Source organism: Lepisma saccharinum, chromosome 1, assembly GCF_977018435.1.
Source record: "Lepisma saccharinum chromosome 1, izLepSacc3.1, whole genome shotgun sequence".
In the NCBI taxonomy this organism is placed as follows: Eukaryota; Metazoa; Arthropoda; class Insecta; order Zygentoma; family Lepismatidae; genus Lepisma; species Lepisma saccharinum.
This window is the reverse complement of record NC_139229.1, coordinates 164,341,293-164,368,832: the sequence shown is the minus strand read 5'-3', so window position 1 is coordinate 164,368,832 and position 27,540 is coordinate 164,341,293. Positions and strand designations below refer to the sequence as shown.

Here is a 27,540-nt window from a genome sequence, read left to right as displayed (position 1 = left end):
TGTTCCTTTCATTCTTGTGATTCTCAGTTTCGTGCAAAATTACTGTTCCTTCAAATTTCAGTAATAAATTTTCACTTTTATACTAGATTTTAAAAAGAATATCAAAGTAAAACTTGTAGTCCAGATATCTGATTGATAACTAAAGTACATTGACAGTGTGATCATAAATATCGGAAAGGTTGGTGAAGATGAGGTCATCGTCTATTATTTTATAAATCTTAGCCTTGTTGGCATTTCCTATAGAATTCCTATATGCAAGAAAAATTTCTCCAGATGCTGTGTACTCATGAATGTAAACAAAAAGCAGCATTTTCTATGGTACTATAAATCCACTAGAAAGTGGAAAATGTTGTATGGTTTATGTAGACTGTGTTCATTATGAAATTTTTCTGTTGTTTTTAGATCCTGGAGATGTGTTATGGTGAAATAATGTACCTCTGTTACCTTAGCCTGAAGGCTAGATGCAAGTGATTATAGCACCTGAAACATTTGATGCCGATTGTAATTTTACATTACTCTTTGAATTTTCAGGTGTTTTGGTGCATGTAGAATGGAATTTGCTTTAAAAAAAAGTTGTGAAGATGAATATTCATAATAATTAACGGATCTATATATTTAATTGAAAAGTACAAGATTCAAGAGCAAAAATCATGATGATTAACGTGTCTGGAAAAAATTCATTTTTGAACTGGAAAACTTGGAAATGTCAGGAAATTTCATAATCAAAAAATCGTAGCAACCCTGTATATATTATTACAAATAATAAAAGTGGCTCACATTAATAAGTGGTTTTTATTCTTTTGTTGTGACAGTTCATCAATTTCTCAAGTAAATAGAGAGTTTCACTCTAGAGAAATTGGTTTGCAACTTTCTCGTGTGTTTTTAGTAGCCATGTAAATGTGTCAGCCTTAAGCTCGATTGGGACTTTGACCGATGCCAGCAAGGCAGTTTTAGAAACTACTACTACTTTCGAGAAGCCACTATGATATTCAAATTTCTGAAAAATTTCTATGATCTCAATATTTGCACTAGTTTAATAGGCTTATGTAGCCAGCTGCGAAAGTATGGCAAATATCTAGGCAACAGCAAAAGGAAACCACACTAAGATTCATTTAAGTGCTTTACAAAAAATTCTAAGCAGATGTAATTTTTCAGAATTTTGAATAGCATAGTAGTTTTTCAAAAGGAGAGGAAATTTCAAAACGGCTTTGCTGGCATTAGACCAAAATCCAACACTCTTAATATTTTATTTTTATTTTAAATCATAGAGAACTGTGACATTTTACTTTTAAAGAATGGCACTTATAGGTGTGAACTGTTTTATTGTTTTGTTCTGAAAATTGTCCAGTCTTTAGGGCAATTGACTTCCATGTCAAAGATCCGAGTTAGAATTCCAGGATCTCATGTCAGGTAGGCACTTTTTCATTAATGTTCATGTATAAGCAGCTCCAGTGCCCACCTAGCCTCTCATTAATGTATACCTGCTACAACCGTGAGAGGAATGTAAAGGTGGTTGGGGCATGATGCTGGTCACATCACCACCATGATAGTCGACTTTGAGAATATGTAGGACCCCACCTTCACACCTCTCTACCTTTAGGGCAGAGTAGAATGCACAGGAGACAAGCAGGAATCGAAGTACAGCTGTGTGAGGATAGCATAAGGGACTAAGATATGGTGATGATAATGTTCACTGTAATAGTTCAGAGATTATGTCATGGACCTTGAAGTGCATACATGTAGCAAGCATTCCCTTCCAGTTATTCCACATCGTCCTGCAACACCATCAGTGTAACACTAATACTTAGAGGCATGCTTATTTCGTTTTTGACAAAAACACGAAATTTGAAACAACGCATTGTAATGTTAATTGTACATATTTCTGAAAGGTGTAAGGTGCATTTTCTTACCCTGTTTTATCACAGAATTATGTGAAATGAACTGCAAGATGCGAAATAGACTCTTAAACACGAAATTTAGTGTTTATTTACAGACATGACACTTTCTCAAGTTTGAATTATCCTGTGAGTTATGCAATTCACAGAAAATTTATTAATTCTGCTGTAAATATTTGAGAAGCAAATGTAAACCCCTTTATACAGGAATGAACTTAATACTCGGGTAACTACATAAATGTGCTATTGGAAGGGATATGTTTATTTTGTGCAATAAGTGCAGTTTTTAAATGAAATTTAGGATTATATTCACAATTTGAAACCAAAATGTAATTTTATATACTGCTTTTGTATATTTTTCACCGCTATAACAACGAAATTTTATTTCATTTTTACCGCTTTTGAACCAAAAATTGACTCTGTTTTTTGTATCGAAATTTTGCTTTTTCATTTACTAAAATTTTGTGCCTGTACTAATGCTGCAAGTTTTCTGTATTCTTTCTTTAATAAGGATCTGATGGACGTGAAGGGCATCAGGAGAAAAATGTGGGAGCTGCAAATTGAGTTGTTTCAAATTTAGAAAAAAATTGAGTTAATTACATTTAAAAAAAGTTAATTGGTATTGCAGTAGAATAACAAAGAAGAAAAAAAGCATTGTAAAGTGGAGAAACTAGTTACAGTGACAAAGAGAAGAAGTTTTCTGTCTAATTTTTTTGATAAACATTGTTACTATTTCTTAATACCACACCAAAATTCACCCAATGGTAGTGTGTCTAACATTCCTTTTTCAGAAGTATGAGATGTCACATCAATAAGAATAAAGATAAACTATGCTTTCAATATATGTCATCTATGGTTTATGAAGGAAGCATGTATAGTGTGTATGTGCATTCATTGCATAAGGAAATTGAGAACATATGGAATTTTTGTTGTTGGACATGAAGGTATTACCCCAGGTTTGATACCCAGCGAAGGCACATAGTGGTTCAGATCCCACTTTAAACTGCAGGTCCAGTCCCAATTAGCCTAACATGTGCATAAAGTGGACTTAAACACTCTATGAAGATATTATAGCAGATATTTCATGGAAAGCATCCTGGAGTCTTCACATAGCTCAGGACTCGAGGAGCACATTGTGAGGATCACTGCATTTAATGCAAGCAAGTGTATCTTGCTACACTACATAGATTGAAGTTTTCATTTCAACCAAAAAAAAATCGTTCTATTTTTTAAATCAGTTTTTTTCAGTCTTATCATATATCTTCATCATTGTAATTAATCTGGGGAGACAAAAGAGCTACTTAAAAATAAGACAAAAAGGAAAAAGTTATGTCCTCATATGAAACTTGTTAATAGCAGTGTAAAATGACAAGCATATCTTGGAAGAACATGGCATGATCATTCACTCCTTGAACCTTTTGTAAATGGTGTAAACCCTCTTTGAAGAGACGTTTTTAAAGCATATCCTTTTGAAACTTGCGAAAATGCACAAATAAATGTAGAAGATCTATTTATCATGGGGAGTTAATGTTAGTTTTTTTTTCAGGCAATTGTTCAATAGTTCATAAAAAAAATTAAATGCTTTACAAAATACCTACAGAAAGAGGATTCCCCAAATTGGTTCTAGCATCAGGGCTATGATGTAAGTTAAGTAGTTGAATATTCAGAATAGCAACACAAAAGATCACTTGGGGAAAATATTACTTGTTGATTTATTTTTATATAAAGAAGAAAATATAATTTGCAGATAATTTTGATATGGGGCTCTCCTACTTGCTTCCTAATTGTCAAACTTAGAGGTGAAAAAATTATGACTATAACACACATATATGGACAGTTTCATAATCACCTCTTGGCAACATTTCTCAGAAGTGATATTTTGTGGTGCTTAAATTCAAGTACCTTGTTTACATAGTTCCTATGCTAGAACCAGTTTATGGAATTACATGACTCATTTCCACTTTGATATTGGAGGATACATTTTTTTTTTTAATGTGGGAGCAAACAATCAAATGATTTTCAACATGACTTTCATAGTTGTAGATACATGTATAATTTTCCTAGTCAGTTCAGATTCATTGTGGAGGCCCCACTGATCCATGGAAGTAGTAGCTTTTGTGCAAGATTCCCATTTTCTTCTTCTTTTACCTGCTTTTATTTAGGGGATTGGACTTCAAAATTACATTTAGCATGGGAGCCTGGTCCTCCTTCCAAGAAAACGTAATAAATAGTTCATCTATGATTTTTTTTGTATCTGTCTGCGCATTTGAAAAGCATCAAGTTCAAATAAAACACCTAATAGTTTGTTTTTTTAAGTAAGCTTTCTGTCAAACATAACAATATTCATGGTGCGTTGTAACTCAAGCTTGCTATACATTCATATGTATATTTTTAAAAAGTGCAAACTCAACTCTATGATGCAACAGTCCTTTGGAGAGAGAGGACCTTCCAGGTGACTTTTCATTACGTGATGTGAGATCAGTGTGTTGAATCCTGCCACTGCTGCTTCCTGGACCACTACTGTTGCTTTCAAGCAGTTCCCCTATTGTCTTCACAATGCTGTATCAACACTGAGAGTTTGAAGCTTTCATTGGGGATCAGACTATGGACCACTCACATCAAAGGTGACAGTGTTAACCAACAAAAATGCAAAACCAAAGTGAAATATCAACTGATGTTTTTAAGAGATATGATCAGTCATGTGGTCTTGTTCTAAATATGTATCAGCCATCCAGAAGGTCGTTACATGTACTTTGGAAACAGTCATGTACATTAACTTAATTTGTACCTTCTCTAATTTTCACGTGGTACGCTCCTGTTCTGAAAAAGTGACATACCCAACACAGTTATTGGGATTGATGTGTGTGCCATTTTTTCTGATCGGGAGTGTAAAACAAGGTAGACAAGAAAATCAGCATTCAAGTAGGTTGTTTCCACTGTTATCTTAACTTTAAGCTTGATGTTTCTTAAAATAGGGAGTTGACGACTTTAACATTACAATAGTTAGTTTTGTAAATTTTGGTAAGAATGATCCCTTACCATTTTTATAAAATGTAGCTACATAGTGTTTCTTATTGAAGATTAGGCACACACAGGAGATTTACTACGTAGAAATTTTCAGCAAACTTCTGGTTGAGCCTGCATTTTTTCCTGAAATTTTCTACATAATGTTTCTTGTATGCATGTATTTGGTCTGGTTTTTGTGTCCTTTTTTATTAGTTAAACCACCCACAAGAAAGTAGTTTTGGTGATTGCTTCCAGCATTTGAGGTACATTTGGCCCACCAACTTTTTTTTAAATATATAAAACAGGTCAGAAATCCATTAGAGTGCAATGTTGATGTTCAGTGAGGTAGCTATGACCTCCTAAGGTGGAATCAATCTTTCTCCATGGTCCTGTGTTTTAGTTCTTGGTCAAGGTCCCAGAGTTTCATTGGTGGGGCCTCCCCGATGGCACAGTGGTAGCGTCGTTGTCTTGTAATCAAGGGGTCCCGGGTTCGATACCCGGTGGAGTCACATAGTGGTTCGGATCCCACTTTAAACAGTAGGTCCAGTCCCGATTAGCCTTACTGTGCATAAAGTGGACTTAAAACACCAAATCAAACCAAGTTTCATTGGTGTCAGCATAGTCTCAGTTGGAGAGCTACTGGAAAGAAATAGCATCAGGACTGCAGTTTAGAAAGGCAGACCGCAGCAATGGGACTTGATGTGCCAATCGTGCAACGCCCGTTAAAACACTGCTTGGCGGAACTTGGCTTAAGGCTTGGCTGGACCTTTGGCTGACTCCAGGGCAGCTTTTTATAGACTTTCCTTCTCCTTTCGGAAATCAAAAAAATAACGTATGCTAGGAATTCCTTCATGTGGTTTGCTTTCGCTGCTTGCCTAGATATTCTCAATAGTTTTGTGATTGTGTAAGTCTATTAAACTATTGATAATATCTAGACGAGCAAAAGCAAACCACACAAAGATTCACATGAGTGCTCTAGAAGTAATTCTAAGCATATGTAATTTTTCTGATTTTGGATCATCTTAGTGGTTTGCCAAAAGGAGAGGAAAATAAGAATGAAGCTGTCCTAGTATCGGCCAAAGGTCCAGCCGAACCTTAACTGCTGCAGCATGGAGCATTTTTCTTTTATCTACAATTGTGTGTAGTGATTATTATTATTGGTCTTAAGTAGTTTACTTTCATGCTTTCACATTAACATTTTATGAATCATCTTTGTTTTCAGCTACTGTGAACATTTGCTGACACCAGACCTGCAAGAGTCAGTCCGAGTTTTGGTCTCTGATATAGTAAGGTTCCAGGATCGTCAGTATGAGAGAAACCCAGTGAAGGCTCATGCACGGAGGAGATATGTTGTTGGTTTGAGAGAAGCAAGAAAGTACTTGGTATTTAAGAGATTGAAGCTTATAATTTTAGCATCAGACCTAGAACGGGTTGAGGCAAAAGGTAAGAAAGGCTACACTATTTCTTTCCTAGTGTGTTTTTTGTGATATGATGTTTCTAAAAATTGTGTCGGCCACTATAAAATGTTGAACATTCTTGATTTCTTGGTACCATTACAGAAAAACTTGTTACAGTAGTAGGACACCAGCAGTGACATTCCGGTAGAAGCATAAGAACCAGTAATCAAACCAAATTTAAGTAGAGAGTTTAAAGCGCATCAGTTGACAGCTGCATGCCAGAACACCATTCTGGAATTCCTGCTCCAGATGAAGGTGCATGTTCCTTATTTTGGAATATGTAGAAGATATATATACATATATATATATATATATATATACTCAGGGTGTCTACACGCTGTTACGATAGGTATTTCATCTCCGCTGCGAAGTGAATGTAACGAGAGGTTACTGCACGGGTTTATTTCGGTGGCTCTATCTGGGCTATTGGTGACCATAGCATGATGCAGCAGGCGAACTCGCTACGAAAAATGGTTTGTGCGCTATGACGAAAGTCCCAGTCTTTTTTTTTTCTTTTTTTTTTTTAATAGACCACGTATTACTAAATTTATGCTATAATTGTTCTGATTTTTTTGTAAAAGAAAAGAATCTTTGTTAACCCTTAGCCAATATGCAGCAAGTATTTCATAAAAGCTCACCCCAAATACTTATATCAGGCAGTCAATTTCTGTTCTGTTTGTCTTCTCATTATTACTTTTAACTTGTGAAGTGAATAAGTAGAATTGTAAGTGTGATTTTTAGCTAAAGTATTGTGACTATCTTATACACATATTTAAATACAAGAATTTTCTAATGACTTGGTCTGGAAATTTTTGATTCTTGGTCTGGAAAACCCTGAAAAGTCAGGGAATTATGTTTTTATGAAATGGGAAATTTTAATCACCCCCTGTATAGTCCGGACCTTCACCTCCTCCTGCACCTAAAAAAGTGGTTTTCGTCTCAACGATTTGAAGAAACTGAGGTGTTGAAAACGACAGTGTTGAATGGCTGAACTCCCAGGCGGCGAATTTTTATGCACAGGGTATAAAAAAGCTTGTGCCATGGTACAGAAAGTCCTTGGAAAATAATGGTGACTATGTTGAAAAATGAAGTGGATATGTACATGTTTGTAACCAATAATACAATGTTGAAAAACGTACTTTCTTGTTTCCTATAAAATATCGGCCCTTTCTTTATGGAGAGTTTGTAAATTTCGTCGGCATATCTAATTCTCCACACTCCTTGTGATTGAATAGGACCAAAGATCCTTTGGGAGATTTTATGCTGAAATTAGTAGTTTGTTAGCAGCTTGTTTCATAAGAGTCCATGCTTCACATTCATATACTACAATACTACAAATGAGTGTTTTGTATAGCATCACTCGAGCTCTCCAATTGACATCTCTACATCTGATTAAAGGTAATATCGAGAAGTTGGCCTTATTTGCTGTTTGGATGCATGCTTGTATTTCTCCTATTTTTTCATTCAGGTTTGTACCTAGGTATGAGAAGTTGTTGGTCATTTTGATGTTAAAGTTTTCTATTACATGTTCACAGTTTCTTCTTTTCCTTGACTGGATTGATATCTTTGTCACATTCTCGTTTATTTTTAGTTCAACTTTCTTGCCTTCCTCATTCAGGTCCTTAAAGACTTCCGTTACTCTTCTTAGTGATCTACCTATGATGTTAATATCATCTGCATATCCAATTATTTGTGTAGTTTGTTTTGTTGAGTGCCTCTGGTATCAATTCATAGCTGCCTGATAACGTATTCCAACACCAGGTTGAAAATTAATTGGGCCAGTCCATCTCCTTGCTTCAGCCCTTGCTTTACTTCAAAGAAGTCTACCAATTTGACTACTTCTCTGGTATTCTGAATTCTCTCATGATATGGCCTATCATATCTCCATTTATGGGGTCATAAGGTTGCTTAAAGTTAACGAAGATTTGAAAGACATATATGATTCTTTCCCAACACTTCTCCACCGGAGCGGCCTGAATTGAATTACCAGGTGTATAAGCTTAAATCTGCTGTTTTGTAGTCAGAAAAACACATGGTTTGTTCATAGAAAGCAACAAGAAATTTATTCAAAGTACTTGCCCTCACGAGCTACACATTTTGCCCACCTCTCGGGCAATTTGTGGATAGCACGCCAAAAAAAGTCCTTCTCTTTCGAGACAAACCACTCATCAAGCCATTTTCAGACGTCTGCATACGAATCGAAGTGCTGCTCAGCGAGGGCGTGGCCCATCAACGAAAACAGATGGTAGTCGGAAGGGGGCAGGTCTGGTGAATAGGCGGGATGGGGTAACACCTCCCAGTTGCGTGTCTCTGGACCAGTCTTGACGTGTGCGATGGGACGTTGTCGTGGAGGAAAATCAGCTTGTCATGTCTTTGTTGATAATCCGGCCTTTTGTCACACAGAGCACGGTGCAATTTGATCAGTTGTTGGTGGTAGCGGTGGGCAGTGACAGTTTCACCAGGTTTCAACAGCTCAAAGTAGACGATGCTCTGTTGATCCCACCAAACACACAGCATCGTCTTCCGGCGGAAGCGATTTGGTCTCGAGAAGATGTTGATGGTTGGCCGGGATCAACCCACAATTTCTTGCATTTAGGATTCTCGAAATATATCCACTTTTCATCGCCAGTCACAATCCGATGCAGGAAAGACTTTCTTTTTTGTCTGGCAAGCAAGATTTCGCATGTGTTTTGGCATCTCTCCATCAGCCGATTGGTCAATTCATGCGGCACCCATTTTCCGATCTTTTGAATCTTTCCCATGGCACGTAGACGCATGGAAATGGCTGCTTGAGTAACACCCAATTGCTCGGCAAGCATCTTTTGCGTTTGGGTATCGTCCTTGTCCAAAAGAGCCTGCAATTGATGGTCCTCAACCTTCCTGGGCCGATTTTCACGCTTCTTGTCGCTCAGGTCAAAATTGATGTCTTTGAACCGACGAAACCAATCCCTGCACGTTGTTTCCGATACAGCACTGTTACCATAGGCATCCACAAGCATTCAATGCGATTCGGCAGCCGATTTCTTCAAATGGAAGCAGAAAAGCAGAGCTTCCCGCATATGCTCTTTTTCTGGCACAAAACTAGACATGCTTACCACAGGAACACTGTCTGTTGTTGTCTGCACATGCTGACGATGTCCACTGATTCGTGTTGGCAGATGTCCAACTCATACAAACACCAGGTATTGCATGCCCATGGTAGCTTCATATGCTCACTAACGCCATCTATGAGCAAACAGCAGATTTAAGCTTATACACCTGGTAGATATTTTGGATATATTGTAATCGCACAGACCTTTTATATTGTTAATATATTTGTGTGTTGGTGTTGAGAGGCAGTAGTATGTAAGGTTGAAACAAAAAAACCATCTATCAGCTTGTGCCGTTGACTTTTTGGAGACTTCACCTTGAAAACCGGGAATTATAATTGAATTTTATTCTGTTCATAGAGTGGCTACCCTGACCAAGAATTCTGACACAAAGAGCTTTTCAGGAATGCATTTGTCATCATCATAACAATGCATGTCAATCTCTTCCTTATCTCATTACCACCACCTGTTTCTACTTCATTTTAAAATGACAATGTTGCTTTTTATTATTATTTTAGGTGGTTTGGATGATGTCATTCGTGAAATAAAGAAAGCTGCTACTGCCTATGAGATCCCATACCTGTTTTTCTTTGGACGTCGAAATCTGGGTAGATTATGTATGAAAGTTGTTCCAGTGAGTTGCGTTGGCATTTTAAATTATGAGGGAACTAAGGTGAGTAATTTCTGCCTCTGGTCCAATTTAATGTTGTTAGATCTAAGATATAATTAACCTTTAGCTGATACCTGGTATATACGAGGGCAAATCGAAGAATCTTTGCCCATATTTTTTTCAGCAGAAATATTAGTGTGATTGAGAAACCGAGATATATATATATATATATATTCAATGCAATAGGTTTTTCTTGGAACTGCCTAGCATTAATTCTCGGCTGTTCCACAGCATGGCGCTGCTGTCAGTTTGCAAAGATGACTCAACACGTCCACATCGTATGAGCAGAGAAGTGTTATGTGTTTTCTATGGAGCAAGGGACAAACGAACACCCTTCGAGATCCATAGGGAATGCAGCCGACATATGGGGACAAGAGTCTCGCTTTGAGAAGTGTGTGGTGGTGGTTTTGAGAGTTCGAAAATGGCCGAGAAGATCTTCATGACAATAAGCGCTCACAACAGAAAACATTGCTCACGGGCTTCTGGGATCGCCGAAGACCACTACTGCTGGATTTCATGTCACAAGATGACACCATCAATGCTGACAACTATTGTGGCACACTCTCACATCTGTGGGCTGCCATCATGAAAAAGCGCCAAGGGTTTCTCAATGTGGACAATGTAGTTATCCTCCACGATAACGCCAGGCCTCATGTGGCAAACAGGATCATCGACAGACTTCAGTCATTGAAATTGGAGATTCTGGAGCATGTACCGTGTAGTCCAGACCTTGCCCCCAGTGATTTCCATGTGATCGGTCCACTGAAAAAGTTACTGGCAGGACAGAGGTTCATTTGCAACGAAGAAGCAAAGACCACTGTCCGGTGGTGGTTCCACGATCAGCCGGCCCAATTCTACAACAGCGGCATCTCCAAACTAGTGGTGCGATGGAACAAATGCCTGAGCTGCTGTGGTGACTATGTGGAAAAATAGTGCAAGGTACATGGAACAATTCCTATATTTTTATTTTTCTGCATGTTTATTATTTCGGCTGAAAAAAAAATGGGGCAAAGACTTTTCGATTTGCCCTCGTATATATGTCATATCCCAGCACCATGTGGCAGCAAATAATGTGCCATTTCTTGAAAACTATGCATATTTCAGTTCTGTCTTTTTTTTCTTTGTTCATTAGTTTACATATGAAGATATGACATACTTAAATTACAAAACAATATATGAATTGTTACTACTTTTAGCAAGCAGAATTTGAAACAGTCTTTTTTTTCTCCCCAAGTATTATTGGATAAATCTTATAAAATGGGCTATAACTCCTCAACGACTGCTTTTTTTGGGATATATTTCACTTTTACATGTAATGATGACAAAAACTTAACAACATGCGACAATTAGCAATCTAGGGGCAAAGGCCCAATTTTCGAAATTTCCTGAAAATACTGCACTTTTTTTACTCTCTTCTTTCAAATTGGGGGACCGAGCATTACATATACTAAAAGAATAGTCTTTTGTCATGCTTCCCTCCAAATTTGGTCCATTTAGTGTCCTTAGGACTGATGCTAGATGTGAAATTCAAGAAGTTGTTTCCGTAAGCTGTGGCACTGCCGTTCTTACACATTCTTATTATTTTTTCCCAAAGAAGTATCAGCCTATTTACAATGTTTGAGTTTTGGTTTTAAGTCCACTTTATGCACAGGTAGGCTAATCGAGATGACCTACAGTTTCAAGTGGGATCCAAACCACTTGTGCCCAGGGATCCAAACCACTTGTGCCCACCCTTTGATCCTATTGAAAATTGTCTTTGTTGTAGGAATGTAGCACTGCTACATACTAGATTTTTCATTTATATTGGTCTATTGTGCACAGAGGTGTGCCAAATATATATTTTTTACACACACACACACACACACACACACACACACACACACACACACACACACACACACACACACACACACACACACACACACACACACACACACACACACACACACACACACACACACACACACACACACACACACACACACACACACACACACACACACACACACACACACACACACACACACACACACACACACACACACACACACACACACACACACACACACACACACACACACACACACACACACACACACACACACACACACACACACACACACACACATACGCGCATATGCTACCTTGTGGGGACTCTGTTAGTGCACATACACTGTGGGGACCGGGGGAAATCACAGTCGTAGTCTGATGTGTTTGTTGAAATTATGTGACAAATAACACAGTAAAACTATAAACTCCCGAAAATTAAAACTAACCTACATTGTGAGCAAATTATACAAGAAAAACGTTTCCTATCCTTGTGGGGACACCAGTACCCACAAGGCCTGTGAAATCAGGTGGCCTCGGGTCCCCACAAGGTCCATTAGATTCATGAAAATTTGCACTTACACTCCATACACACGATTGATTCTGTACAGACGCTGTGGGGACCGATGTGTAAATAAGTTTGAAAATGCTACCCTGTTGGTACTTGACAATAAAAGAGAGGAAATACTTTTAGTCTCTGTCGATTTTTGCAGTTTTTGTCGTTTATGATATTTTTCATAAACAAAATCGTAAATACTTGTCCTGAAGAGAATAAATCACTGGAAAAGAGAAACAGATGTTACATGAAATAGGAGAGATCTGACGGTGGATATAATTTAATGACTGACAAAAAAGTTAGCAAAATAATATGTTGTGCTATTTTGGGTAGAAATGCAAACTTCTGTGTTTTAACATGAAGACAAAAAGTAAAAAGCTAGATAGCACGCGGATTACAAATAATAATGATAATAATAATGATGATGATGATGACGTTGTTGATGATGATGATGATGATGATAATAATAATAATACCATGTGATATGATGTGGAAATCTTGCAGAGGGATATAGGACTTGGAATTGATTCAATAAAGTTCTGAGTTCGATTATTTTCTTTCAGTGTCCCTTCATCAATTTTGTATAATCGTCACGATTAGCCAAAAAAGCCAGAAAGAAACGATGCAAAATGTGATTTATGCAAAGTATCTTTCATTGTTCTCACAAACTATTTGTGTTTAATTTATATACATTTCGAATCATGCTTTGCTTTAAGTTAAATGTTAATTTGTATCTAAATTCAATTAAACATTACAATGCTGACCAAGGCATGAAACAAGGCTCAACGGTGTTACTAAATTAAATTAAGCCCCTATCACACGGAACTGGATTTCTAGTTAGAATGCCCTAGTTGGCGATGAACTGACTTTCTGGGTAGTAATCATGGCCGCCTGGCTGACTGCTTGACTGGTTTTGAGGAATAGGACATGTTCTAATTGCTACTAACTTCTTCGACTAGATTCTGTGGAACAGCCAATCAGAGCAAAGTTTGGCCATGTGAAGATATTCTGTGAGTTTGTAAAGTAGCCTTTTTTTTGTCTGTGGCTTCCAAGTGCATACAACACGAAAGGCATATTTACAATTGAAAAAGCTAAAATATTCTTCCATACGTGTATAGTAAACGTTGTAAAGTATGTATTTTATCAGCGCCGTTCTTCTCTACCTAAAACCATTTAATGCGATGCGATATTCCTCTCGGTTGGATAGTTATCGTATTTTAAAAGTGTGAAGTGATACGTTGTTTACATCTCGCGCGACCGCCATTATGGGAACGAAAGACTATCGACAAGTACGGTATAACAAGTACCGTGTGAGGCGAAAACTAGCAAATGGGTAGCCAGTCCAGCGTCAACTAGAGCATTCCAAATAGAAATCCAGTTCCGTGTGATAGGGGCTTTAGTCAATAATTTAAAAACTGCTTTTACAAGGGATATAACTTCTGATGGAAAATCGAGTGGTGTCCCTACAACGTTGTTATCTTCCATTGAAGAAATATATAGTGCGCTCAAGGGTATACAAGCGCTTAGAAATTTTCCAAGCGGAAGCGAGAAGGGTGTATCATGGGCAAAGTCAATATATTTTTCAAGGAAGCTAAAATGTAACTTTACACGTCATGAAAATACTAACAGTAACTGTTACTATTATTATTGATTTATGTACATTTCTAATTTATTAAAATATATTATTCTTTTATGCATTATTTACATCTCACAAATTCAATCAATTTACTTTACGTGCTCGGATGCTTTGAAATAAGGAAGTCATGGCTTCAAATCGCGATAGAAATTCGATATACGTTTAAGAAACTTTTCGCTCACAAGGTATATTACTGCCGATCCAAAGCGAGTAGTGTCCTCACAAGGATGATATCTTCTGTTGAAGAAGTGTTTGATGTCCTCACAAGGTTTATTATTTCCGATACAAAGCGAGTAGTGTCCCCACAAGGTTACTATCTTCTGTTGAAGAAGTGTATGATGTCCCCACAAGGTTTATTACTTCTGATGCAAAGTGAGTAGTGTCCCCTCAAGGTTACTATATTCTGTTGAAGAAGTGTATGATGTCCTCACAAGGCTTATTACTTCTGATGCAAAGTGAGTGGTGTCCCCACAAGGTTACAATCTTCTGTTGAAGAAGCGTATAATGTCCCCACAAGGTTTATTACTTCTGATGCAAAGTGAGTGGTGTCCCCACAAGGTTACTATCTTCTGTTGAAGAAGTGTATGATGTCCCCACAAGGTTTATTACTTCTGATGCAAAGTGAGTAGTGTCCCCACAAGGTTACCATATTCTGTTGAAGAAGTGTAAGATGTCCCCACAAGGTTTATTACTTCTGATGCAAAGTGAGTAGTGTCCCCACAAGGTTGCTATATTCTGTTGAAGAAGTGTATGATGTCCTCACATGGCTTATTACTTCTGGTGCACAAGTGAGTAGCGTCCTCACAATGTTGTTATCTTATGTTGAAGAAGTGTATGATGTCCTCAAAAAGTACAGCGGGGCTTAAAAATTTTCGAAAGAAGGAGGGGCGACATAACGCATGGGTAAAATCAATATTTCAGTCAAGGAAGCTACAAGTTAGATAAAACCAAATTAATGCTTACTGGAAGAACGCAATGTTTCGTTTCTTTTCCTTATGCCTTAGGCCTGCCCGATGGCAGCATCGTCGCCTTGTATTCAAGGGGTTCTGGGTTCGATACCCAGTGGAGGCACATAGTGGTTTGGATCCCACTTTAAACTGTAGGTCCGGTCCAAATTTGCTTTACTGTGCATAAAGTGGACTTTTAAAACACCAACTCAATCAACCAATGAATCATTTTTTCACATATATTCTGGCTTGAAGATTCCACTATGTCAGTGTTATATCTAAGGAGGAGGTAATTGTGAATTAATTATGGCGGGAAACAAATATGTTTTTCTTTTTTTTTCGATTTGGAAGATTCCTTCCACTGCAACTGCTTACTCATGATATCCGATTAACTGTAAACATGTTGAAGGGAAAGAACGGCGCCACATATCATGTAAGATGAAGAAGAAAGTGCAGGCACAGTGAATGATCCAGTGGGTAAAGCAGGCAGGTCATAATGATTTTTTTTTAATGCAAGTGTCAATTTTTGTCTTCGGTGGGTCCTTTCGGCGGTACGAACGTTCAAAAGAGTCCGTTTTTATTACATTGTTTTCTCTGTGGTAAAACCACGGGTGCTAGGGGTGCAAGGAACACATATTGAGACCAAAGTAACGTCATCAAAACACCAAGCCTTCGGTTGGCAGAACCGACATTCCAATTGTTTCAAGTACTGTTCGGCGATATGTCGTCCAGACGATATATCGCGATATTGAGAAACTATCGTCCAGGCAATATTAACTAGACAATATATCGTTACGATATTTTTGCGATATATATTGTGGAGAGGGAGACGATATATCACCCATATCACGATACGGAAATAATATCGTATCGTCTGCGACGATATTTTCTTGACGATATACCTCGATATCAAAATTCCGATATTGTACATCCCTAGATTCAAGTCCAATTTATGCACAGATGTTAATCAGCCATCCTCTGCATCGGATACGATATTTGTATTTTAAAGTTTACGTATTCTGGTTATTTCACGTCAGGAACATGGTGATTGAACAAACACAATGACGAGGATTCGAACCTGGGACCTCTGACATACTACCAGTCGCAACGGAAAGCAGACTTCAGTTTGCGGGATCCAGAAGTCCTGTCCCGGGAAACTTCGGGAAATGATTTCCTTACTTTCGGGATTTCCGATAGCTCAGGAATTTAAAATGATCGCGAAATAAGAATTCTGGATATACTTAATTATCGGAAGGAAAATCTTCAAGAAAATACCGAAAATAATTTCTTTGGGGACAAAATGTGCGTGGAACTCGATAATTTCAGGAGTGTTTGGAAATTCTGAACATTACCCATCCAAATTTTCTGAACTAGTCGGGAAATACGTGAAATGTTCTGTCCTGAAGATCGGGATAGTTTTATATACCGTATCGATCCCGTCCCGGACCCATAAACTCCGATCACTCACACCCATAAAGTCAAAGAAACAGTTTTTGAAGTCCACTTTATGCACAGTAAGACTAATTGGGACTGGACCTGCAGTTTAAAGTAGGATCCGAACCACTATGTGCCACCCCTTGAATACAAGGCGACGACGCTACCACTGCGCCATCGGGGAGGCATGAGGCATAAGGAAAAGAAACGAAACATTGCTTTCTTCTAGTAAGCATTAATTTAGTTTTATTTAACTTGTAGACCGATTTCATTTGATGCTTTTTCGTCTTTCCATTAATTTACAGTGAACGAAAATATTCTCTAAATAATTTGAAAAATGTAATTAGTTTGGTCGTCTTCTGTGGCGGAGAAGTAAGTGTAGCACCAGAATTCCTGGATTCGAATATCTTTGTCAAGGCATAAGGTGTTTTTGTCTTTCCATCTATTTCACAATTTTATCCTTGTCGTCGCGATTAGCTAAATTGGCAGAAAAGCGACGTAAAAATACAGATAGAATTAGTTTGATATTTTCTCAAACAGCGCATTTGCAGGGGTCATTCAGGGTGACCGACCAAGACTACAAGTCCTACAAGGACAAAACTACGTGAGTTTTTTAAAGGAATCTCCCTGAGCATACAGGCATAACTGCTGTCAATGTGTCAGTTCCGTGAGTTATTTGGCGTTCAAGAAAATAGACTGCTGTCATAGCCACCGCAGGATATCTTTTGTCAGTGCTTCACCTGTCAAAAATTTCTTCTCTCTCATATTATCTTTAAGCGGCTCAAATAAATCTGATATTCACTAAGAGCTGAGCCCGGAGTGTAAAAACATGAAGCAAGACCCTTTCGGAGAGTTATTGCTGTCAAATTGACCATGTGGGGATGTTATGGTGAAGGATAACATTTGCAGGCAACATCAACGTCTTTCTTATACAAATGTCATTATACGGCACCCTTCATCAACTTGCAGGAAAACTGAGCATGAATCATGACCCTTTCCCCAAAAATTTACGTAAGAACACCTTGCATGTCCCAGTCGGACAAATGTGTCCACGCGGTTCATTCTTGAGCAACCAGCGTTCTTCGCCAAGCTGTTGAGATCATTCGTACACTCTTGCCTATTCTCCGGCAGTTTTATCGTTCTCTTATTTATCATTGCACATTACAAAATACCGAAAGTCACTGGTAGATGAATTTGCTTAGTTTCATTGATTGGTTTGTTGCTTTAAGTCCACTTTATGAACAGAAAGGCTAATCGGGACTTAAGCTACAGTTTAATGTGGGATCCGAACCACTGTGCCATGTGCCTTCACCGGATATCGAACCCGGGACTTGATTACGAGGCGACAACGTTACCACCACGCCACCGGGGAGGCCCTGAATTTGCTTAGTGTCTCGTACAGTCGCTAACTAGTCAACCGACCATCCCTCACAAAAGCGCTGCGCAGAAAATGGGAAAAACTGTAGCAGAGGGCAGTTTATAATCTCATAACGTTGATCCCCGTAACTAGCAACAGTCACCTGAAAACAGAATGATCTGAAGCGTCGTCACGAGTATTGCTTGCTAAATGTAAGATGTTAGGGAGAAGAGCTCTCGTTTTATGACATCTGTAGAGGAAATTGCAATTTAGTCTCATAATATGTGATTTTTAGACATCTTGGGGACGAGCTAGTCCCGTCGAACTCATACCTCCTTTAAAAACAATGAGATATCAATATTATTCATCGTGCAAGAAATTCCGGATCTCTCGGTATTTAAAATTTAAAACCGGGTAGTCCCTGTTGTACTTTGTTAGTGACATTTTTTTTTCATATTGTCGCACATAAACGTTGTGTTTTTCTTCGCAGAAAACAAAAGAAATATATTGTCTCAACACAGTCCGTAAGTTAATGATATGAATACACGTTTATTTTTTTTTAAGCCCCTAGCGAGGGATAGGAAAGGGGGACTAGGGAGCCATCCACAGAAGGCGCTTCTTGAATTTTTTACCCTCAAAGTAGTAGCAATAGGGCGTTTTAAAAGATGTTCTACAGACATAACTGAAATCAGTGGCGCAACGACAGGGGGCAGGGACATTGCCCCCAACCTTGGACGAAAATCCATTCTGAGTTAAAGGGGGGTCAGACATTGAAGTAGAAGAAAAGCAAGACTGGCAGACTCTAAGAGTAACAGGACAAAGGATGATCAATATGGAATAAGTTTTCACGTATTTCTTGCATTTTTTCTTCTAGACGGCCAAGGCACCTGCAGCGGGGGAGAAAAAGGGCAACTACTTTATTTCAAATGTTATACAAATAAAAATACATTTCTTATTTTTCTTGCTCGCAATACCTAATTTTCTTACAGTCTCATCAAGTTCAGAGCCGTAGGTAGCTAGAGGGGCGGCGGGAGTCAGCCATAGGAACCGAACGATCCAAATAAAATATATATATATATAAAAGAGAATCTATATTATTTTCAGTTTTCACAATTTTGGTTCTAAAAATTTTCTTGCTCACTTCGCTCGCCATAAGAATTATATTCGTTATGCATTCTCTGTCGTTCAAAAATTCAGTTTGTGTGCTTGCTTTTCTTTATTAGCTAATGAAATTGAACGTGTTGAAAAAATATTTCAAATAGTTTGATCCAACACTATTGCTTGGGCGCCGACTTCTAACCCCCCCCCCCCTTATTGCGTGAATAATAATGTTTGGTACTACTACTATTATTAATAATAAAAATAGTAATACTAATTACAATCGTGTTGTTGTTGTTATTATTACTATTGATACGTTCATCCTAGTGGTTGCCCCCAATCAAAAATTCGTGGTTGCGTTTCTGACTGAAATATTCTTAAAAATGCTAAAACTTTTGTTAAAATCAGAAATGCAAAATACGAATCTTTAAATATAACCCATATTATTTTTAATGAGCTTTTATTTCTTTCCTTACCCCAAAATTTGTAGGATGTAAGCATTCGTCCTCATATTGGGAAAGGTGGGGGGGACAGTGAAGCACTTGACCTACCTGAGATGTCTGGGAACACCTAATATCATTTGAATAGTGAAATTGTTCCGTGAAAACATGGACAAGATGTGTCTTGAAAGATATCAGACTTAGTGGTCTTTGATATTTGAGTTTTTGTCTTAAGTCCACTTTATGCACAGATAGGCTAATCGGGACTTGACAGACAGTTTTAAGTGGGAATCGAAGTTTTGGTTGCCTCCGCCGACTACCGAACTCGGAACCCCTTCATTACAAGGCCACGCCATTACCACTACGCCATCGGGTTGACCCTAGTCTCTGATATACACATCGTGAAAAAATACAAAAAGACACTGAACTGTTCCTAAAATAAATGTTAAAGTTTATGGAAAGGAAGCAAGTCGAATCCAGTTTCTATTTAAATAGAGGACTCAAGTCTGAACTTAGCAACAACGCCACGGTATTTTCAATTCAATTTAAATTTTATGATTTGTAAAACAACGACAACAATAATGATAATAATAATAAAATGTCAAGGTAATTTTTTATGATATGAAATATTACCCTGCCCCCAAGTGCTCAAAGTGAAAATCCTTGCCCAGTTTGGGAAGAGATATGGGGATGCTTGTAGTTGTATGGATCAATTTTGAGAAAATGCGGTAGGTGAAGGAATGCCTATGCAAATTATCCTTGTCGTGGATGCTCTGTTAGAATTTTCTTAACTGGGGGATATCATTTGTGGCATAAGAAGAAAATATCGAAGGACGTGTGTAAAATGTCGGTGCTTGGAGGAGGGTAACCGTGGGTAAGGCGCCAGAATATCTAACTGCGGAGCTGGTTATATTTTTCATTATTGACAATGTAATTGTTTTTGGAAAAAATAAACTCGTTGGATGCATTACGAATATTAAATATCTGAATTCAAAAACATTTGAAACACTTGAACGTGGATCGATCTCAGAAAGAAACCCATTGGAACAGAGGCGCAACCACGAATTTTTGTTTGGGGTGGCAAGTACCTGGATAAATGGGCCATATTAATAATAGTAATAATGCTAATAATAATAATGTTATTATTATAACATTATTATTATTATTATTATAACATTATTATTATTGATTTTGCCATATTTTACTTCGCTTATTGTGCTACTTTTGGCTAATTTGCCAAGATGGGGATGAGTGATGTTTTGATGAAATTGATGAATGGACACACACTCACAAACATCCATGCCCAAGCCGGAATTCGAACCCGGCACCAACATTATTATTATTATTATTATTAGTAGTAGTAGTAGTAGTAGTAGTAACAAAGACATTATTACCCTCGTAAATTATGCAAGAAGGGTGTAGAAGTTGGTGCTAAAGCATTTGTGTTCGAACAAACGATTGAATTATTTTTGAACACGTTCAATTTCACATTATAAATGGAAAACAAGTACACAAACTATTTTTCAAAGAGAGAAAATGCGGGATAAATGCATTCCAAATATAATTATTTTTTACATTAACATGTATAACTTTAGTGCACGATATATGTTTCACATATCGTCGGTGAAGGGATGAAGTGACGTATCTTGATTTTTACGATTTTTTGAGAGAGAGATTTAAAGTCTTTCGTTCAACATAATACCGTCGTGCTCATTTGATATTTATTATATCAATTGCAAATTTTGTGCAATAAGTGTATGATTGTTCTTACATCTGGGGAAAAAGTTACATTTTGAACATGTTTTCATTTCTGCTGGAAGAAAAATTTTGGAATGTGTTTGAATCACTGACGCCCCTTCGCCTTTTCCTTTCAAAGATTGTGATTAAAGTTACGCCCTCCTTACATTTTTTTAAATTAACGTTTTGGTATGTAGAGATACATTTATTAATTTTCCCGTTAATGTAAAGTACTTAATAATAGTTGTATTGATTTCATACCTTTATTAAAAGTGATCCATCCATTCACGTCTATTTATCCATTCCTGTTGAAAATAGTAGTTTAAAAAAGTGAATAAAATACAGAAATTTAATAATGGTTTATCTTTAATGCAATTCAAGATATAGTAACACTTTAGTACAAAAAAAATATGAATTCTGGCTGTACTTGTAACTAAGAATAACTATGGGACTTTGAAGGCTCGTACAATATAATATTTTTAATATTTTTAATGATATTCAGTGTGGAAGATTTTTGTAGAAATACACAAACTCAGGTTATCTCACTACAGGTGTATCTCCTTCACATAAATACATCAAATCTGCATACATCTGTAGTGAAATCCTTGGTGGATGTGAGTGAAGACACTTTGGAGTTTTGGTGAATATAACTTTCCTTTGCAGCGAGATACTTCTATAAACCACATTTAAATGGCTGTCCTTGAAATAAATTGTATGTGGTTGATCCTTGATCACCATTAGTTCTCGTATGCCTGTCCAGTCCATTATCATCCTTCCTTACAGATAGGATCCTCACATTTGATGCGAAATCTCGGAAATCTAAGAAATTCATGCATCGAAGGGAATGCAGAGTGTGTGGTTTATCAGATCGTTCAAGTCTAAAAATTGGTAGCAGCTGAGCTGGAATGAATACATTTCCAGTTGATTTTACTGCCTTCATTCTGTCCGTGGTACGATTCAAAGAAATTTAAATTGATGACACTGATATGCTGAGCCATAGTAACAGTGTAGAGCATCATGGCTGCAACTATTGAGTCTTTATTTTGCCATGTACAACCTTCAGCGAACAAGTAAATTTCTTCAACCTGTTTTACATCCAATTGATGAAGAAAATTGTTTAGGCACGTGAAGATTTTCGCATGCACCTGTGTGTGTCACTCCTTCGTGCCACACAAAACAATGACATTCCCTTGTCTTCAGATCATAGACTGCAAAATTTTATGTTCATAATCGTCTTTTATAAAATAACTTTATTTCATTTGAAATGGGAAGATAAATTACTTTCTGCACTGAAACACTGCAGCAACTGTCTTGCATTGAAAGTCCGGTGTGTCTTTAGCTTCCATTTTATTCTATCTTACAGCATCCTTCTCAGCGAATATGTGTGACTGGGCCTCCCCGATGGCGCAATGGTATCGTAATTGCCTTGTAATCAAGGGGTCCCGGGTTCGAACCCGGTGGAGGCACATAGTGGTTCGGATTCCACTTTAAACTGTAGGTCCAGTCCCGATTAGCCTTACTGTGCATAAAGTGAACTTAAAACACCAAATCAATCAATCAGCGAGTATGTTTTTGATACTAATCAGCTAGTTTGCTTTTTTTCGGCTCATCTCCTTCCAGAAAGTTGCTAACACACCGGACGTATCCTTTTTCGGTCAATGAAAAGGAAGTTTCATTCTTTTGAATATATTTCTGTATGTCTGATAAGTTGGTAAAGGGGTGATGTTCTCTTTATGATCCTGAATAAACATTCTATACATTTTGCTTTTTGGCAGATCCGAATGAAGACATTGCCTTTTTGTATCTTTCCTGCAGTAGTGAGATTCGACTCTTGGGGCCGGACCCTGTGGTCGAGTGGGGGTCGACCTCCGTGGCGGAGTGGCTAGCAGAGCGCGCTACAACGCCAGGGGTTCCGGGTTCGAGTCCCGAGTAAGGCATGGGTATTTGTGTTTGTCCAGATGATACGAAACTGAGAAACTGTAACAATTGAAAAGTGTAAAAGTGAGAAAAAGTGTAAATGGTGGGGGATACAAAACGCGATGTAAAATAAACTAAATCAATCAATCGACTCTTGGGAATCTCTTTATGAGTTCTATTATCATACTCTTTATTATTTTGTCCGTTTCCAGTAGGCTCTGAAGTTTTCCTCCTCTTTTCTCTTTCTCAATGACATCTTCTTTTGGCTAGAGCAGTTCGCATTGTTTTCTCTGATATTAAAAATGTGTTTAGAAACATGGTTTTACACACTGATACTACTTATCTTTCCTTGTATGGTAAAAAATAATGATTTGTTTTTGATCTTCGAGATTCCTTCAGTTTCAACGAGAATTCGTCAACACATATGTAAAGGTTTCTGACGTTAATCACAAAACTACGCAAAATGAAGAATCTCGAAGATCAAAAACAAATCATTATTTTTTACCATAGAAGGAAAGATAAGTAGTATCAGTGTGTAAAACCATGTTTCTAAACACACTTTTAATATCAGAGAAAACAATGCGAACTGCTCTGTGATTTTAAAACATTCTTACCAAACTTTTCACATTTTCCATCACATTTTACTTTCAGATTTCTCCCTGGAACTAACTTTTTTGTGCATGGACTAACGTATGATTCACCTTGTTTCATAAATCTTATATACATTTATATAATCTTTCGTAAATCGTATAGGCTACCTTGTTTCTAGAAATAAGCTTACGCCAGTACGCGCCTTCATTTCTTAGCAGCCACTGAAGAAACTTCGCAATTTTTTTTTATGCAGAAAATTTCAAGATACGCCAATTGCAGGGTGCTTAAATCTCCGGAACCAGTGGGAATTCAGCCATGAAATTTTGACAGGTAACAGAGGAGGTAGTCATAATTCAAAAACGCAATTTTTCAAGTTACGCCACTTCGCCCCTTCATTGACGATATATGCAACATGGAGCGACGTGGACACTAAATTGGACACTCCCTTTCCTCGAAACAATTGTTCATGTATTTAAAACAAAATCAATTAAGACAAGTCTTATTTCTCTGTCTGGTAATTTACAATGCATTACAGAGAAGAATGATATATTGCGAGCAAAGCGAGCAAGAAAATTTTTGGATCCAATTTTTTTGTAGGCTGAAATCAATATTGGTTTAATAGGGCTCAAACAATTTCACGGGACGCCAATGCATTCTCTCTCACAACTTTTGTGCCTCCCCGACAGGGGTGGGCACGGATGGGCAATTGCCTACCCAAAAATTGCTGTGCCCACCCGATTGCCAACCCAATCAAATTCAATAAATATATACACTTGGGAAAATGCGAATGGTCCAATAAATAAGTTTATTATGGTGTTCACTTCATGTATATTTTACTTGTGAATATTATCTATATTACAGACAAGTTCACATATTATCATTCAATAAAAAGCTTTGCCGAAACACTGATTTCGTGAATAGGTTTACGAAAGTCAGAGTAAATAATAAGTTGAATGGAATTAATTTAAGCTTTTCTTTCAACTTTCTTAACTTTATCATTGGAAAGCGAAAGGAATTTCCAAATCTTTTGAAACAAAAAATGTGATCTAATGCCCACTTGTATGCTTAAGCAGCCAGTAGGTAGGCTTAGGAGGCTTTATGGGAGGCGCAAAATTGTGCAGAATATGATCAAGATTAGAACAGGATTATGGGCCTGAGGGCTGCAGCTTCTGACCTTCACAGGGATGATGCATCAAATTGCTTTGAAAATGTGCCACATAATGAAAAGAAATAGATACTTGAAATGTGGCAAAAATATAGAAATATAATTAACTGTCTGCCATACCTTGGCCAAAAAGTTGTAACTGAAACTGAGTGTAGAAGGGGTGGAGTGGAGTTGCTTGATGTTTTCAACTCCGGGCTTCCGGCCTGGGTATGATTAAGGTGATCTGTTAAACGAATAAAAACCTCTTCTTCGCGTTGCTTCCTCCAGCAACACACAAAGTTGTTTAGTTAGGTCTATATTGAAATACTAAGACAGAGGTAATTTGTTATGTCCCTTTCATCATTACGATTTTATATACCTGTCATCTTCTAATTTCGATATCGTATCCAAAATAGATAATAATAATTTTATATTCATTCTACTAATAAGAAGCAATCACAAAAACAGATTTTAATAAAACAGCTCTGTAGGTTTAAAAAATAGCTGCAGAATTATTGACTTGATGAGTTAGCAACCGTATGTAGAAATCTTCTTACATGAGTTGTTGTTTTAAGTCCACTTTATGCACAGATAGGCAATCGGGACTGGACCTACAGTTTACAGTGGGGTCCAAACCACTATGTGCCTCCACCGGTTATTGAACCCGAGACCCCTTGATCACAAGGCGACGACTCTACCACTATGCCATCAGGGAGGCAAAAAATCTTCTTACATATACATTTTCCCTATCAGTTACGTAATTATGTGATTTTTCTTGTGGTTAACTAACATAGAATAGGGACAAAATTTTAGAACTTTGTGCTTCATAACATAATACATACAATTTTATTTATTTACTTATTTATTACATTTCGATTATATTTTTCCAAAATGTCCTTCTTTAGCTTAGGTAAATATTATGCAGAATGAACTAAGAATTTTATATATACCCGGGTTCTTGCTTTTTTTAAATTTTGCTAATAAGACATTATTCATACTTATGTGAAACGCTGAGTTGTTTTGTTTCATTTCTCAGTTCGTCCATTTAATCAACATGTCTTGCGATTCACACGCAGACTGTTATTTACTTATTTCTAAATGGCTAATCGAGTCCCTCAATTCATGGTCAAAGACTTTCATGAATCAATCATTCAATGACAAGTGTATCAATTTTCAGATTTTTGCTTACATCTGAATTCTACGGTTTAAAATGATATGTAACACATGACATTAACTATCGAGTGACCAGGTACAGCAATATATTTTATGAAGTAGGCTAATGTGCATAAGAAAACATGGTAAAACTGAACCTACAGATGTTCTTCGTGAGAGTGATTCAGCTGATAGTACCTGTAGAGATATAGCCTTGTATTTATAATTTTCAATTGTTTACTTTCAATATTAAAATATCGACACGGTGATAATAAAACCTGTGCTAAAGTGATAACAAATGCTCATTCTATAATGTTAAAATTTCATGTTCATATACTTAATAGTTTCTGTGAAAATAACATGAAGTTACGACTATAGGCTAGCCATGTCCAGATAGGTAACTGAAACTTCCGTTAAGGGACCCCAAAATAAATTATTCTGCACGTACCTATGCTTACAACATCGCAAGTATAATTATTCTTTTGTATTTTGCCAGATAAGACTCCCAAGTTGTTGTTTTCAATTCAAGTAGCAATCTTGTTACGCGTCCCTGGAAGTTACGTCAGAGCGATCGTTTGGTGAGTTGGGTTGTATACGTCCAGTCATGGACACTTCTGGGTTGTAATGATTGCATTGAGAGTTAATGAGATTGTTATAACCCAGAAGTGTCCGTGACTGTACATACAGGTTAGATTTTCAGCGCTCATAGATCAGAAACTAAACACTTTCGAGGTTATGAGAATGAGGAAAAGTTTCTTGTTTTTTTTATATATCTATCAGCATCCAACCGTTGTTGAAGTTGTTTTAGGACACCCTGTATATGTTGGAGGGGGGGGGGGCGAGCATGAAAAACTCATATAAGGTCTTAGATTTATACTGCCCACCCTAATTTATGAATATACAGCTTCTGCCCACCCGGTTGAAAATTTCTGGCCCCGCCCCTGCTCCTCGATGGTATAATGATAACATCGTTACCTTGCGATCAGGAGGTCCAGGGTTTGATACCCGCTGGAGGCACATGGCACAGTGGTTCGGATCCCACTTTAAACTGCAGGTTCAGTCCCGATTAGCATTTCTGTGCGTAAAATGGACTTAAAACCACAACCCAATCAATCAATTTTACAACTTATTTTCCTTCAAGTCGTTCGGCGCCCAGGGCAGACTCCCGCCACCCCCTAGCTACGGTACTGAAGACTAAGAAAGCAGGTAATGTAAGCGAAGCGATGAAGAAAATTTTGCGAAAAGTATTTTTATTTGCATAACATTTAAAGTTGTGAGCGGTAATTGCAGGTACACTTGGCATTCAATGTTTGCCCCCCAAGAACTCATTTCCGACTAAGGTTGGGGGCAACGCCTCCCCTCCCCCCCCCCCTGTGGTCGCGCCACTGCATGAAAGAATGTGGCGACATGTGAGCTGCGTTCGCGCTAAATCTTTCGTTGCTGGGTAACTTGATGTCGACAAATAAACTCAAGGTCAACAGATTTAGGGTCGCGTGGGTGGTTCAGTGAAACGTGTAAACTGCTTACGTGTCACCTATGATGATGTAAGCGCTCTCATTTTGATAGGAGTGTTTGGAATTGATTATG

General features: G+C 37.6%; 1 protein-coding gene across 1 annotated transcript in view; it reads left to right on the top strand.

The window, feature by feature from the left end:
- LOC146003621 (uncharacterized) overlaps positions 1-27,540 on the top strand; it is a 113,395-nt gene that overhangs the window by 41,406 nt on the left and 44,449 nt on the right. The window contains exons 5-6 of the mRNA XM_083141946.1: positions 6,124-6,344; positions 9,966-10,120. Of these exons, the coding sequence (XP_082998072.1) occupies positions 6,124-6,344; positions 9,966-10,120 (376 nt within the window). The remainder of the gene's footprint in view (positions 1-6,123; positions 6,345-9,965; positions 10,121-27,540) is intronic.